The sequence below is a fragment of the Dysidea avara genome, chromosome 1, assembly GCF_963678975.1.
Source record: "Dysidea avara chromosome 1, odDysAvar1.4, whole genome shotgun sequence".
NCBI lineage: Eukaryota > Metazoa > Porifera > Demospongiae > Dictyoceratida > Dysideidae > Dysidea > Dysidea avara.
Genome location: NC_089272.1, coordinates 18,983,967 through 19,002,081, shown reverse-complemented (window position 1 = coordinate 19,002,081; position 18,115 = coordinate 18,983,967). Strand labels below are relative to the sequence as shown.

Sequence of the window (18,115 nt, the reverse complement as noted above, 5' to 3'; positions counted from 1 at the left end):
TTAGTATAAGTACATACAATCATTATCAAACTTACACAATATTGTGCATTTTACTTTGTACTGTATATACAATAACATTAATTTATTCTCTATATATAAAGATGCTCCAGTTATTGATGTTGGAGTAATGAATGAGACCCTGAATGAAGGAGATACAGCTTTCTTCACTTGTCAAGCTAGAGGTACACCAATTCCTAAAATCAGTTGGTACTTCAATGATGCTCCAGTGGATAAGACAAATACTATGAAGTATATGATATCAGAATTGTCATTCAACCCCACTACCAAAAATAGCACACTGAAAATTGTAGATGTAGACTCATTTGACACTGGTACCTATACATGTAATGCTACTAATATAGTGTCTAGTGACACTAGTTCTGGAATGCTGGCTATTAATGGTGAGCCTTTTAGTCAATTACTGAAATGTTATTATGTGTGTAATCATTTTCCTGTTGAGTAATATGTACCTATGATAACATTATTTTATAAATATGCCTCACCTAGAACAAGTTTTATGCTATTCCACATGTATATGCATATCAGTGGTCTGTGAAAATCTAGTAAGATGTGGGGATTAGTGCTATCAAAAGCTTATGAGCAAGCATAGGTTGCAAAGTAGCAGGCACATCAGATGCATAACATCTTGAAAACCTAAACTTGGTCTCAACAGTGATACACCTACAGACCTACAGATCTTTAGTAGCATGACCACCTCACCATCTATCTGCATAATTACCCACAGCAAATGGCAGACAGTGGTGGTGGTTTATGAAAATTTGGTAAACTGTTGGGTTAAGTGCTATCAAAAAAGCTCAGCAATAAACCTTAATTCAGCTTAACAGTGATAAACACAACTACAAGCACCAACTACATTATCTCACCGAGCACTTCACACTTACAAAGTCTTTCTGCATAAATCACAGCAATTGACAAACATACACATGTATAGCAAGCAGTTCCTAACCTCCCCATATACAATATTTGCAAAGTACAGTTACTGTACAAGTGGCTAAGAAGATGCTAGGCTGCAGTCCTTCCACAGACATAATGAATTTCCTTGACAATCCTTCACTACCTTGCTTATTTTTCAACAACTTCAACTGAAATTTTTACAGGTGTATGGCTCACATAGGAGGAATCATTGTAACTGTTACCCCAATATGAGATTGGTATTGGACACTTTGCACAGAAGGCATATATAATCATACTAAGTTCTTACAAAAACAAAAAGTCCTCATAAAGAGAAAGATCGGAGCATTCTCCCCTAAAATGAACAGTTCCTGCCAAAATGCTACCGTTAAAAAAACACCAAAGAAGTTATACACATTAAAAATCACCTTTATGGGACAATCTTGGAGCATTTAACATCAAGCCAGCATTTAAAACAAGAAAACACTTTAAATGGCAAATGGCTTTTTATTGATATTGAATTTAAAACAAACATAAGGAAAACTTAGATACTTTATATTTGAGTAGGGATCATAGAAATAAAAAGCAAAGAGACAAGGAGGTCATCTACACCTGCAACTATACTAGTGGACATTTAATTCCTTCAGTCAACATAGAGGACTGATTCAGAAGTAGGGATTAAATGTATACTAGTATAGATGACCTCCCTTTTTTCCTTGCTTTTTATTTCTATGATCCCTACTCAGTGGTGGATTCAGGGGGGGGGGGGGGGGGGGGCACAGGGGGTATGTGCCCCCTGTGTCCCCCTACACACACACACACACAAAAATAAATGAATAAATTATACAAGATCGAGATACTGTACTCTAATAGAGCAGTCAAATATTTTAATAGAACAGTCACAACATATAGTACTATTGAGACTCATGCATCCTCCTTAGTTGCTGAGTATGAAAAAACTAGCATTTGTTGTGATGATCTCTATCACTTAGCCAGCTAAGAATATTTTGCAAATGAAATACACATGGTCTTGTGTATGCCCATTTTTTAGGTCCATAATATTAGCTAGCTGAACTACTCATGACTGTCACTTATCCCTATACAACTCTTGATCGATATAGTTCATTTAGAATGCAGTATATCATTTAGGTCTTTGTGCATAAAACCACTCTACATCAAAATTTTTAGTCCTGAAATGCATAAAATAGCTTTTTAGCTTCTGGGGGCTATGCCCCCCCCAGATCCCCGCTCCATATACTTCATTTCCAGCTTTTTTTTTCACCTGTTATACAGCATTACAAGTGAAGGACAATGCAAGAAGTGCCTATGCAATTAATTCAGTCACTACAGAAATTGCTGGGATTAAATGCATGCATAGATTATCAATTACTGGGAAACGAATAGCTATTCCACTTCATTTTCTGGTATGTTCTACCTGTTATATAGCAAAGAACAGTACGAGAAGGGCCTCTACAATTAATCCACTCACTATGGAATTATAGACAATTCTTGTAATAGCCAACTTGCACTGAAGCCACCGTGCAAATCAACACATTTGAGGCAGTGCAGAAAGAAATATGACACAAAGGAGGACAAAGGCAAGTCTGTGATGCATGCACTGTAGTTGCTGCAGGTGGTGAAAAGGCATGTCTCAGGCTGAAGTGATGTTGATCAGTGAAAATCAAGTGTTAACCATGGTTGAGTTATGCTTTTTGGCTTGGCAAAAGTGGCTGGTTTGCTTGTGATAATACTAGTGCCTTGGCAACTATGCATGCTCATGTGACAAAATAAGCACCCTCATTACATCACTGCACGTGAAAAAATGCATACTGATTGGATAAACCTAGCATATGTTATATTATGCCAGAAGGTGTGGAGTATAATACAAAACAAGGTGGATTATATGAGATTTATTACCCACACAAAGCAGCCTAAATAGAGTCTAAGTATATAGAATGGAATCCTGAATGGTTGGTGGCATCACCATTCCTCCCTGGAGTGTGTCACGGCAACCAACATGTTAACTGACATTGACTGAGGTAAGGATTAAATGTCCACTAGTATATCTTCAGATGTGTAGGTGACCTTCCTTGTTTCACTACTTTTTTTTCCTTTGATCCTTAAAATTCCTAATTTTTGCATAGTAGAACAACAATAAAATGAATCTCATTATGTGCTAAACAGGTATATATGCACAAGCATAGCCTGTAACCATTTGTAATCATAATCATATTGCAAGCTGTGAACATACAGAATGTAATGATATCAATCACTTTTTTACATGTAGTAATTGCTGAATACTATTTGGGATACTTCAGGAACTTTACTGGTGGACAATTATCTGTTATATTAATAAATACAATATCATCTTCCATCAGTTTCACAATTGAAGCTCCAGTAGTAGGATATTACTACAATGGAGTAGTTGATAGTGGTGGTGAAGTTATTGTGAGTTTGCCATTCAGTGTAGCAGTATTTCCTAACGATACAGAGTATAAAGGAATTTTCATAAAAGCCGATAGCAATGAAGTCATAGTGATTGGTCAGAATGAGGCAAATGGGTCAAGTGACACATTCTTTGCTATACCATACAAGAGATCAAGTGTGATAACAGAGTATGTGTATTATGGGATATCAGTAGCTGGATATAGTTCATCTTATCAAAGTGCAATACTGATAGTTGGTACAGAGGACAATACAACAATGAAGTTAACAGTCACACAATCAGCTACCACCAACACTGGTAACACTCTCTACACTGGCAGGGAATACTCATTTGTTATCAACAGATTACAAACATTTTATATCAGATCAACAGGAGATTTGACTGGAACTAAAATTGTTACAGATAAACAAGTATCTGTGTTTAGTGGTCATGAGTTAGCCCAGATACCACAGGACCTTTGTTGTGGTGATCTACTGATAGAACAAGTTTCACCAGTTACATCTTGGGGTAGAGCATTCTATACCATGCCATTGGCTACCAGGAGATATTACACTATTAAGGTATTAGCTTCATATAACTTAACTAGTCTTCATCTTTATTGTAATATTCTGGATGGATCTCATGTAATCAATGAAGAATCTCACACCATTAATGAAGGACAATATTATACCAAAACATTATCACAACAAGAATATTGTGTAATTCATTCAAATAAACCAGTGCTGGTGGCTCATTTCAGTCATGGTGGATATGAAGAGGGTGACGATATTGGTGATCCTATGATGATGATAGTTCCTGACACATTTGAATTTTCTGATCAGATTTCTGTTACCACAATTCGTAATACAACTCAATCTGGCTACAAGCATTATGTTAACATTATAGTGTTAGCACAATACTATCAACCTGATATGATCCACTTAATATCAGGAGGAAGGAATATATCACTAAACACACAGAAATGGGTACCAATAAAAGTCAAACACACTACTGAAGCATATGCTACACAAGTGACTATATCAGAAGGTGTAGCTGAAATTATTCATGCCAATATGGATAGTATGATGACAGCATTTGTCTATGGATTTACCAAGTATGAGAGTTATGGTCATTCTGGATTTAGCTATGCAACAGGTTTGTTTAATGTATTTGTATATGTGTTTCAAAGGAACTGGCAAGATATTATGTAAAGTGATTACTATTCAGACACACAGCTATCTATGTGTTTTGTTGCCAGGAAACTGACTCATACAATATGCACACATGTGTATGTAACTCTGTGCTCCCATTGGATGATTTTTACTCCTTCTGTTTTGTATACTAAATATGAGTGAAATTGCCATAGACACCAGCCACTAGAAGTCACTTTTAATTTCTTTCTACACACAACAACTGCAATAAATAAATACATTATCTGATCACTTTTATGTATTTGATTTATATGATGAAATCAAACAGATATTTATACCTCTTTTTTAAATTAGGTGTGTTCCCACAGCTGCAAGTCAACTGTAGGTGCTGACCTGGTTTCCCAAAGTTGCTTTGGGAAAACGTGTATGTGTGTCTGTTCTCACTCTCATAGCTTGAAGCTACAGATAATAAACCTTCATTTAATGAATGAAGGCTGTTTATGTAGGTTAGCCTTCCATTTTAATCTTGTTTACTTGAAAGGTGGTGTTGCCTGTCACTGAACCATTTGAAACTACTTAATGAGAATTTTCCTATTTGCTGTGTTTAATGACCAAAAAACAATGAACTGTAGCATGCCTTGTTATCCCATCACCCCTTGCATTCGAACTTTGTTACATAGATATTTCAATAAATTTTGTTAATATGTGACCCGCTGAGTGAAAACCAGCAGTTTTCACAAATTTCTATTTTACTATAAAAACGTACTGGATAAAAATAGTGTGCTAAATAAAAAAAATTACGCATGTTTCAATTTATTTACTAAAACAAAGCTCAAATTAATAAAATCTATACACCACCGGATTCTCCTGTTCATTGGGAGTAAGAAAATCTTTGTTTTTCATACAGTGTAAGGTACGTGAGTTATATGCGCTTATTCATGGTGCAGTAGAAAAAGTTTACCATCGTCATTTCATTGTTGGAATAGCGTTCTTCTTTGTCCACACGGAGACATACAGGGAAAACATTATACCTTGATCAGTGTGCCAGTTCATGGTGAACAGACTACTGAGCCAAAACCCTGTATTCATAGCTTGCTTCAGTCATGAGTTATGATAGATTAAATAAGTACCTGTAATTTGTTGCTGTTACAGTATTGTTGCTGTACAAATCGAGTTCATTCCTGTTCCAACTGTCTAGTGCTATAACTCCAAGACTATTCATCACAAAAGGCTGAAACTTTGGCTGTCCACTCCTTTATTACTATAGATAACAGAGTAGCAATAAACGGAATTTGAGGAATGTGGAAAAATGGCTGGTTTTTACACAGTGGGTCACATATGATATTCATTTGTACAATTTATACAATTCAGATTACTTGCATAGTAAAAATGCATGCAATGATGTATGTGTGAGGTACAAAGTTATAGATGTTTAAGTACATAAAGTATCATGTTGACACACCAAAGGCAAACATATCATCAGAAAGGGCCATCAGCGCAAGACTGACAGGTCTGCATGCAGTGGCATATATTTTCTGTCATAATTATTTCGGACATTCATACATGTGTACATGTACATACCACTGTACGACTTACATTTCTAGGACTACCATTATCTTCCCGATAGCAATCAGCTCGTAATGCTTTCTGTTCATGTTTAAAAACTGCAAATACTTAGTTTCAAGTCTACAATAGGCATCCACCAAGAATTGATGCATTATATCTCACCATGATGGGATAAAAACAGAAACAGCAAAAACAGTCAAGCTGTATAAAAAGGGTGCAACCTTCGAAAAGTCTGGATGAAAAAAATTGTGAAATCAAAGATGGCAGTCACGAAATGGCTGCAATGATGTGGTCCAGCCGCACCCTTTTTATACAGCTTGACTGTTTTTGCATGGATATGTATAAATTATATGTATGTATAATTTGTAAGGGGTGTAGTCACTATTTTAGGGCAAGCACACAGTGGCTCTCTGCTTGAGTGCTAATTTCTATCCCTACATATCCACTACTATATATTATTTGCTGAGTACCTACAATAAATAGCATAAATGTTGTTTATTTTCAAAATGTTTGTTTTCAAAGTCTTCTAAAACATAAATATGATTACTTAACTAACTAAGACTATTGCTTGTCATGTGTATGTGTTGCACATTATTAGATATTAGTCCCAAAGTGGTAAATCAGACACAAAGTGAAGGAGACACAGCTTTTTTCACTTGTCAAGCTACTGGTACACCAATTCCTACCATAAGTTGGTACTTCAATAGTGCTCCAGTGAATCAGACCAATAATATGAAATATGTGATATCAGAGATGTTGTTAAACACCATTGCCCAAAGCAGTATGCTAACTGTAGTAAATGTGGAGCCATCTGATATGGGTACCTACACATGTAAAGCTGTTAATTTTGCATCTACTGATACTAGTTCTGGAGTGTTAACTGTTTATGGTAAGTGCTTTAAACTTATCATGTATGTGTGTGCTTTGCAAATACACTGTAGTAACTAGCAGTGCTAGGTACTTGCAGGTAAAGTTTAGGCTATACTGTACATACTGTAGATGGCACAAAGTTGGGGTATTGCATTCCAGATGCAATGCTTTGTAGAATAATATTATTAATAAGTAGTAAAACAGTCATGTTACACACGGAACTACTGTATTATAAAGGATTTTAAAGAATAGTAACCAGTGGTGGAACAAGACTTTTGAAAAGGAGGGTTCTACTCAGAGGCATGATAATCAAGACACATAGTAGTGTGTCATGTGATAAAGACAGCTGAGATGCCACACCATGTGCACATTGAGATAATGCTATTTTCACATCTGCATAAGTCCATGCTCCCTTCTCCAAAGCATACTACTTAGGAATTATAGCTGTCCACCTGGTAGGCTAGACCACATAGAAATTTGATTAAATTTGCTCCAGCCACTTGTGATATATTATATAGGTGTCAAATTTTAGATTTTTTCTTTGTTTATTTTCTTCTTGAGGGATTTATGGAGACGTAGATAATTTTTTTGCACACTTAGCAAAAATTGTTATAACACAAATGCACAATTTGATTACCTTGCAATTTGGTACAGATAAAAAAACATATAAATTTGAATATATGTACTAAGTTTGCAATTTGCAATGAATCTGACAAATATTCACAAGGTTTGTACATTTATTTGTATATAAAATATCAAAAATTTGTCATGGCTACAGGTTAAACCACTCATGGGAAAAACTTGACATTTGGTGAGTACTTAGGCTAGCTAAAATAGCAGTGCCTTGTGATCGTTTAAAAAACAAAGAATTAACAGCTACAGAATTACAAAACAAAAAAATGAACAACTGTAAATCGTGGGGTCAAGATACTCTAATAGAACAGTCACTGTAGGGTAAAAAATGCAGGAAAATGTTGAAAAAAAGTTACCAGAGTTTGAACCAGGCACCTCCATAGTGAAAACCCAAATATTTAACCACTGAGCCACTGCTATCATGTTTGTTCACCTAATTTTATTTCTAAATGAAAATCTTAGCTTAAATCTATGTACTTAATCGTAAAAGTTAATTTATAAGGTTACAGGTTAGGCGCTTAATAATAGGTTATTTTTCAATACGCGATAATGGATGGCGCAATATTGGCACGAAACTTGAGCAGGTGTTAGTGAGAAGGTCATTAACTTCAAGGTGTTGTATAGCCACGTGATAATAGCAGAGGAATCATACAAAATGAGTGTTAATAATTTACTGCGGAAAGTACATAGTCAAGCGTAAAATTAAGTCCCGCAATATGGTTGAACCAACGTTTAGCGCTACTGCTTAATGTGGTTATTATTCATCAAAAATAGCAGCTGTCAGCCAATTAGTACTAATTTTTTAGGGCAGTGTCAACGGATGGTTGTGTTATCTAGGTCCTGTCATGGAGACTTGGTGGGAAAGCTGACTAGAGGCTGGTTGATTATTGTATCTTTCAAGGATAATGGCGATTAGTTATGCTACGGAAATACCGCAAGTCCACTAAAGCACTGTTACAATCGGATAACAACTCAATTTGTTTGTGAGGACCTAGAAATCACTAAGTAATAGTTTATAAATGCTAAATATCACGATGTGGCTTCCCACGAAACCTGGTTCTTGATGAATAGCAATCAACAGTTTCACCATTTAGTGCCTGCATTTCTGTACAAGCGCTTCCCTTGTTGAGTACATCACTGCTTATGGTATTACTTGTACGTTAATATACCACATAATTTTAGTGAGTTCTTCCATGCAAAACGGTTAAAACAGAACTATAAGCAAAGCGCCTGCAAAATTATTTATCTGGTAACCCGTAACCTTAACAATTTCATAGATCTACCAAGGGAAATTCTGCATAGATTATTGTAGAACATTCTATGTGTGTCCTATTAGAATTCCTCAAATGAACGTGTGCTCTATTAGAGCATTACAATAATATTAACAAAATTATTGGTCATTCAAAACATGAAATACATTTAAATTGTAACTTCTATGTTTGATAATCATCATTGTGTCTGAAGAAATGAAAAACTAAATCTAGCTGTGAAAAAGGGCAAAGGCACGGGTGAAAAAAGTTATGAAATCAAAAGTGGTGGCTAAGAAATGGCTTCAATGATGTTAATGCTAATAAATTAGCATTGATATCATAGCAGCCACTTTTGTGTTGCCACCTTTGATTTCACAACTTTTTCACCCATGCTTTTTGAAGGCCGCACCTTTATTCACAGCTCAGCTGTTTTATGTGGATTATAGCTACATTTTAGTTGCCTGACTGTAGTATATGACAGTAAATAAGCACTCCTCAGCAATGCCCCAGTATTTAATCATACCAGTAGGTAAAATAAATCAAGCCTTCAAAAGCAGAAACAAGAGCATAACACGGTAATTACTGGTTTAAACACCAGTGCAATTATTACCTTAATTCAAAAAATCAATGCAGCAACGATATATGCAAGTTCGACCACTGCTTGGCACCACCACTCAATTGCAGCTACCATTGATGGTGCAATGTTTAACCATAATTTTGAAGTACTTAGCATGTATGAAAGTGAAGGGTTAGCGATTTCAAGTGATTATGTGATGAATAGAGGTAAAATGAGTGTACTAGACACTATGAGACATGAACATGTCATCTGTAGTATAGCCAAGGATAGTTCACTCATCTTGCTCATCAGAAAGTTTATTACAGTATAATATGTCCAGCTTTAAAAAAGCCAATTGTAAATTAAAGTTGGTGACCTACAATGGTATACTTTGTATAGAATTTTATTTTTATGCTGATTCACTACTTTTTGTGCAGCAATTGGCGAATACTATTTTGGATACTTCAGGAGATTTAATGGTGGACAACTATCAGTGATATTGATAAATACAATATCTACACCAGTGAACTTTACAATTGATGCTCCAGTGGCAGGGTTTTACCATACAGGAATTGTTTATGGTAGCAATGAAACTGTTGTAAATTTACCATTTAGTGTGGCAGTATTTCGAAATGATAGAGATTACAAAGGAATTTACTTAAAAACTGACATTGACGTGCTAACAGTAATTGGTCAAAATGAAGTTAATCAGTATAGTGAAACATTTCTTATACTACCATACAAGAGATCAAGTGTCCTAACAGAGTATGTGTATTATGGGATATCGGTACGTGGATATCATTCATCTTATCAGGGTGCAATACTGATAATTGGTACAGAGGACAATACAGTAATGAAGTTAACAGTCACACAAACAGCTACCACCAACACTGGTACCACTCTCTACACTGGCAGGGAATACTCATTTGTTATCAACAGACTACAAACATTTTATATCAGATCATCTTCATACACAAGTGATTTGACTGGAACTAAAATTGTTACAGATAAACAAGTATCAGTGTTTAGTGGTCATGAGAGAGCCAAGGTACCATGGAGCACTTGTTGTGATGATCAACTAATAGAACAAGTTCCACCAGTTACATCTTGGGGTAGAATATTCTATACCATGCCATTAGCTACCAGGAGATATTATACTATTAAAATATTAGCTTCACAGGCCTCGACTGGGATTGATGTTTACTGTAACAATTTGAAAGAATTTTATGCTATCAACGAAGGACAGTATTATAGTAGAACATTATCACAAGGAGAATATTGTGTAATTCAATCAAATAAACCAGTACTGGTGGCTCAGTTTAGTCATGGTCGTGATCAAGATAGTTTTGGTGATCCCATGATGGTGATAATTCCTGATGTACTTCAGTTTTCTAACAGATTTCCAGTCACCACAATCTGTAACCCATCTCGATCTGGCTACAGACATTATCTTAATATAATAGTGCTGGCACAATACTATCAACCTGATATGATTTACTTAATATCAGGAGGAAGGAATACATCACTAAACACACAGGAATGGGTATCAATAAAAGTTGGACACACTATTGAAGCATATGCTACACAAGTGACAATTTCAGAAGGTGTAGCTGAAATTATTCATGCCAATATGGATGGTTTGATGACAGTAACTACATATGGATTTACCAGTTATGAAAGTTATGGTCACCCTGGAAGACTTGGACATGTAACAGGTTTGCTATTGTGTTTTGCATACGTTTCTATTCATAAAATGTCTCATCTTAGTGGTATTAGTAAAAAGACTGTATACATAGCTAACATGCAGCATCATTGTACATTTTGTTGTGTACTACATAGAATGAAATGTGACAATAGTATTATTGTTTTACTCTATGTGAAGATCCTGCAGTTATTGATGCTGGAATAAATGATCTGACACTAAATGAAGGTGACAAGACTTTTTTCACTTGTCAAGCTAGTGGTACTCCAATTCCTAACATCAGTTGGTACTTCAATGGTGCTCCAGTGGAAATATCTAATACTATGAAATATATAATATCAGAGTCATCATTTAACCCCACTACCAAAAACAGTACACTAGCAGTTTTTGGTGTGGAATCATCTGACAGTGGTACCTACACATGTAAAGCTATTAATTTAGTGTCTAGTGACACAAGTTCTGGAGTATTGTCTGTTGATGGTAAGTTTGGTAGTCACTTAATGAATATGTTCAGAGGAGGTCCTTTAAATAAAATTTAATATAGAAAGTTGACAGGATAGTTCCAGATTGCAGTTTCGATAGACATTTGGCTCAATGTTATGTAACATGCACTTGATGGATTGAGCCATTAGCAGTGAAAGCATATTTGTGTACATCTATATTAAGTAACAATTCTGGGAGAATTTTAAAGATGAACAGAGGTACAAAGCTATTTTTATTTAGTATAATTTTGTGAAGTACTCCTGAATGATCTCATAAATGCTTAGGTTTTAAAACTCCATCTTATATAGGATGGTAGAGTGACAAGCAATCTATACCATAACAGTCAAGTTGTAAAAAGGGTGTGGCCCTAAAAAACCTGAGTAAAAAATGTGTGAAATCCAAGGTGGCAACCTAGAAATGGCTGTGATGGTAGCTTAAGTAGCTTAATGGCTTAAAAAATAACGATGAAAATTCAGTGTTGACCCTCTCTAAGTTTCATTAGAATTCAATACCAAATTCACCTGAATTGCTGCTATTTAAATTTTCACCATTAACCTACCATAATAGTGATTTCTTGGCTCCCACCAGGGCCGCCCATGGGGGGAGGGGGGGAAACTGGGGCAACTTGTCCTGGACCCCAGCCTAAAAGGGGCCCTTTGAATACCTGCGCCCTTTGAATACCTGCTAAAAAGATCGATATACTCTAATAGAGCAGTCAATATCTAGATACTCTATTAGAGCAGTCACAATATTCTTCAGAGGAGCAGTGTAGCAAGCTATGTATGTAGTTATAAATAAGTGGTGAGGGGTAACTATTGTCATTGTCAGCACATATTTTTAAAATATATATATATATATATATATGTATATATATTTCTTTGCTCAGCTATCCAGGGCCCTACTCTTAACTCTTTGCCCTGGGCCCCTTAATTTCTCTGGGTGGCCCTGGCTGCCACCTTCAATTTTACATCTTCTTACCCTGGGGCAGTATCCTCATTTATAGCTTTGCTGTTTTGGTGTAGATATCACTTCTTTCTGTAATTGCAAACCCCAAAATATGGGGCTTCACTTTTACTCTTGTTTTATCTTTACTGCAGGAATGAGGAAGAGTGCAGATATCTGCCTATGTCTATACTTTGTTGTTTGTAATTAAAACATAATCACATGAACACTCTACAGGTTGACTTGCTGGTGGCTGAACTCTCTACAGAATGACTTATAATTTAGTGGAGCTCCCTACAAGGTGGCTTGTTTTAGTTGAACTCTTTACAGGGCAACTTATTTGTTTGCCCAACCAACATGTGGACTTTCAACATAGCAGAGCTCTTTAAAGAATAACTTGTAGTGTAGCTGAACTCTCTACAGGGTGATTTGTTTTTAGTTGAACTCTCCACAGAGTGACTTTCTTTGAGCTGAATTCTCTACAGGGTGGCTTCTAATGTAGCTGAACTCTCTGCAGGGTGACTTTTTACATAGCTGAACTCTCTACAGATTTACTTGTAATGTAGCTCAACGTTCTACAATTTGGCTTGTATTAACATAGCTGAATATTCCACTGGTCACACTGTAGAGAGTTCAGCTACTTTATGAGTCACTCTGGAGAGAGCTTAAATATGTTACAAGTCACCCTGTAGAGAGTTCAGCTACAAACAGGTAATTCTGTAGAGAGTTCACCTACACAATAAGTCACCCTACATTCGTTGTGACTTGGAGTTAATCCACAAATTCCCTATTTGACTAATTTTCTAGTGTACAAAATCAAAATAGAGATCTATGGGTTTAATTAATCTCTATTAATTTAATACATAAGTTAAACTGCATAGGTGCTTCTATTGTAGAAGTAGCTTAACAACTTGTTAGACTGTGAAACAACCTCTATGTATATGGTTAAATGAACGAATACTTCCATTTATAATTTTTTTAGTTTAAATAGCTAAAATTTCATAATATTATTGCTTTTTTTCATATGCAGTAATTGGTGAGTACTATCTGGCATTCTTCAGAAATTTTACTGATGGACAGTTATCTGTCATACTGCTAAATACAATATCATCTTCTATCAATTTCATCATTGAAGCTCCAGCAGTAGGATATTATTACAATGGAGTAGTTGATAGTGGTGATGAAGTTGTTGTGAGTTTACCATTCAGTGTAGCAGTATTTCCTAATGACACAGAGTATAAAGGAATTTTCCTAAAAGCTGATAGCAATGAAGTGATAGTGATTGGTCAGAATGAGGCAAATGGGTCAAGTGACACATTCTTTGCTATACCATACAAGAGATCAAGTGTGATAACAGAGTATGTGTATTATGGGATATCAGTAGCTGGATATAGTTCATCTTATCAAAGTGCAATACTGATAGTTGGTACAGAGGACAATACAACAATGAAGTTAACAGTCACACAAACAGCTACCACCAACACTGGTAACACTCTCTACACTGGCAGTGAATACTCATTTGTTATCAACAGATTACAAACATTTTATATGAGATCAACAGGAGATTTGACTGGAAGTAAAATTGTTACAGATAAACAAGTATCTTTGTTTAGTGGTCATGAGTTAGCCCAGATACCACAGGACCTTTGTTGTGGTGATCTACTGATAGAACAAGTTCCACCAGTTGCATCTTGGGGTAGAGTATTCTATACCATGCCATTAGCTACCAGGATATCTTACACTATCAAAATATTAGCATCACATAACTTGACTGAGATTAATTTTTACTGCAACAATTTCAAAGAATCTCACACCATCGATGAAGGACAATATTATACCAAAACATTATCACAACAAGAAAGTTGTGTAGTATATTCAAATAGACCAACATTGGTGGCTCAGTTCAGTCATGGTGGATATGAACAAGGTGAATATATTGGTGATCCTATGATGATGATGGTATCTAATACACTTCAGTTTTCCAATAAGGTTTCTATAACTACCATTCGTAATACAACTCAATCTGGCTACAGACATTTTGTTAACATCATAGTGTTGGCAAAATACTATCAACCTGATATGATCCACTTAATATCAGGAGGAAGGAATGTATCACTAAACACACAGGAATGGGTACCAATAAGTGTTGAACACACTACTGAGGCATATGCTACACAAGTGACTATATCAGAAGGTGTAGCTGAAATTATACATGCTGATGAGGTTGCTTTAATGACAGCATCTATCTATGGATTTACCAAGTTTGGAAGTTATGGTCATCCTGGTAGACTGAACTATTTAACAGGTTTGTTCTGTCAAAGTATAGAAGTGAATTCCTAATAGAGCAGTCAGCACTCAAATGCGTTGTACATACCTCCTTTGATCAATACTTTCTAACAAAATAGTCACTTTGTAGTGAAATACTCTAATAGAGCTTTCACTGATTAAAATGTTCCAAGATAATTGTAAGAAATGTTGCTTATCTAGGAACATAGTGCAAGCATAATGGGAACACTGAAGAGCATAATAGGCTAAAATTTTGGGATGTTCCTGAAAGCATTTTAGGCAAAATTTTAAGTTTATTTGACTCAGGCCTACCTGCAAGTAAGAGTTTTGTGTTGATAGAACTTCATCAATTTAGAAAGTTTATCTACTATACAACACCACTCTCACAGCAGTAGGAGATGGTAATGGTGGTTGGCTGTAAAATCTTAGTGCAAAACATGTTTCAAAACAATCATTAGTGTACTATATATTAAATATAAAAATCCTCGTTTTGGGGGGAATAGGGGATAGTTTATACAAAGAAAATGAAGCATGACATCATTTTCTTGTTTAAGAATACATACCTAATTGAAAATTAATTATGAATAATGTTCACAAACTTTTGCCTATGTGCTTTTATAAAAAGTGTAGCGCTTTTACTTTATATGCTTGCACTATATAAATGCAATTAAAATTCTGTACAAACTGCAAATAAGAGGGTATTATCAAGTAGTGCTTTTAAACTTTTTTGCTCTCCTCTGGAGGATAATTTAGCTATAATGGTCAAGTGAACTGCTTAAGGAATACTTCCAGTGTAATTAACTACTGACTATGATAAACAACACATGTTGAAACTCCCTGAAGTGAAAGGATATGTACATATCCTATATTTTAACAAGCTATTAAAATCTTGATAGTGTTAATAGCATCACATCAAGTTGCTATGATTTTTACTCATACATTGCTCCATGCACCTTGTTCCAAATAGGGGGATTTTTAAATTCTGCTTTCAACAATCCACGTATCAATTATAAAAAGTCTCCTTATGACATAATAACCTCAAACATTTTTCGTTTTATTTCTTTGTTTTCAGAGGCATCAGAAACTTTATAATTTCTTTACTTACTTCATAAAACTTCTAAAATATTAATAACATGCAATCGCATAACCATACTGCCATTTAATTTGTTCATAAATGTATACCTAGTTTGGTGAGAATCTTATCAACATTTACACAGAGTCCTGATTTGCTGGCATAGGAAAGAACAATATTTTGTCATGTAGTACAATAAACCTAGTAGTGAAATTCACTGTTGGGTATCAGTATACGATTGGATGGAAGTTTTTGTATCAGTGAAGCAGTGACCAAAATGCCTGAAATCCTTAACCACCAGAATGTTTTACAGTGCATGTGCATTGTATTAGAAGTCCAAAGCAATATTCTTAGACTATTGAGGTTTTAGAAAATTTCAAATACTACAAAATAGAGTTGTTTCTCTTCAATAGTCATTACTCTATGTACTGTATATAGATAAGAATAAAATTAATGGAGAAAACAAAATTTTTGTTGACTTGCAAACATAAAAAGAAACGATAATCATGCAAAATGGCCAGCCCTGCTCTATATACCTACTAGCTTGGTGCACCCCCCCTTGTCAAACCCTGGATCCAGCCCAGGACAGGCTGTGAAAAAGTGCCATTTTAGAAAAGTAACATCTTCAAATTAAAGTAATGTCAAGAATTGGCATAGTACCAATCAATGTATTAGTATTTTAATATTAGAAATATAAGTTGTTTTGTTCATGATCATTTCTCTAGATATCAGTGTTGAGGTGGCAAATCAGAATATGAATGAAGGAGACACAGCTTCCTTTGCTTGTCAAGCTACTGGTACACCAATTCCTAACATCAGTTGGTACTTTAATGGTGCTCCATTGGATAAGAATAACACTATCAAGTATATGATATCAGATATGTCATTAAATCTTGCTACTAAGAACAACACACTAACAATAGTGAATGTCTTGCAATCAGACAATGGAACCTACACATGTGAAGCTGCTAATTTTGCATCTACTGACATTAGTTCTGGAGCACTGAATGTTAACAGTAAGTCTATTAATGTGCATACATACTCATCACATTGGAAGTGAATCACAATAGAAATAACATCTTTGAGGAGAAAGGGTGTGTGTCCTGTACTTAAGTGAATAAAACTGAACGGTAGCCTCAAGGTTTTTAAAAACAATTTTCCTGAGAAAACACAATAGACATACTATGTATAAAACAAAAAAAGCTGTTAGGGTAAATTACCATTATAACTTAGAAAAAATATGACACCAAAAGATACAAAAAATGAAAAAAAAAAGCTTGTCAGAATGGGAACTTGAACCACAGACCTCCAGCCTGAAGAGCAGTGTTCCTAACCACTGTACCACTGATGCTAGCTGCCAGCTCTTTTATTTTGTAATTACCAAATTACAAAATAATCCATGAATACGAAATATGCTAAATTATAGTATCTACAGATCTGATTATTAATATTAGCGTGGTTTGATTTTGTATTTTAGTACTAGTATTAGAACCAAAAGTTCAATTTATTTTCGTTTTTAGATGTTCTCAAGGTTTTTAGATTTAGTTTTTTAACCAAAAAATTCCTTAGTTTTATTTAGTGTTAGAACCAAAACACCTTGTAATTTTGATTTAGTTTTAGTATATATAAATTACTGTACTAAAAGTACTTTTATTACGCTGTAGTTCTAGTGCCTTAGAACCAGAACAACATTATTTATATACATGGTTGATTAATTGCTTATTTAGCTAGAATGGGATGATATTAATTACGTGGGTGCCTGCTTTTTAGAAGTAGTACAACATCAATTTGTTTTTTTAATTAGCCTTAATGGCACTCTCTTCCACCTTCATGTCTCTAAAGGAAAACCTAGCCAAGTTTGAAAAGTCAAGAACTACAAAACCATTATGGGGAGTATCCTATTTGTCATATTAAATTAAGTGGAGGTCTATTAGCACACTTATTCAAACTTTTTAAAAATGCAAGTTAGCCCTATGTTGATAGTTATATTGCTGCATTTTTTTTGTAACAGCAGGTTTGTTTGAACATGGAATAGATAGTTCACTATAAATGTGACCAGATCTGTGAAAAGGGATCTTATAGCCTTTCCAATTGCATATACTTGACAATCCATAACTTAATTTGAAATTTGGTTACAATATACTCCAAACATGCCTGGTGTAATTATAGAGGGATAGATTAAAACATGAGGAGTTGTCATGGAAATTAGAAAGGCTATAGACCCCTTTTATGTCTAACTACATATGTAGGGTATAGCTTAAAATGGT

General features: G+C 35.0%; 1 protein-coding gene across 1 annotated transcript in view; it reads left to right on the top strand.

The window, feature by feature from the left end:
• LOC136265341 (uncharacterized) overlaps positions 1–18,115 on the top strand; it is a 143,937-nt gene that overhangs the window by 72,829 nt on the left and 52,993 nt on the right. Inside the window, exons 16-22 of the mRNA XM_066060181.1 lie at positions 102–401; positions 3,200–4,492; positions 6,653–6,943; positions 9,801–11,078; positions 11,246–11,545; positions 13,521–14,795; positions 16,574–16,864. Of these exons, the coding sequence (XP_065916253.1) occupies positions 102–401; positions 3,200–4,492; positions 6,653–6,943; positions 9,801–11,078; positions 11,246–11,545; positions 13,521–14,795; positions 16,574–16,864 (5,028 nt within the window). The remainder of the gene's footprint in view (positions 1–101; positions 402–3,199; positions 4,493–6,652; positions 6,944–9,800; positions 11,079–11,245; positions 11,546–13,520; positions 14,796–16,573; positions 16,865–18,115) is intronic.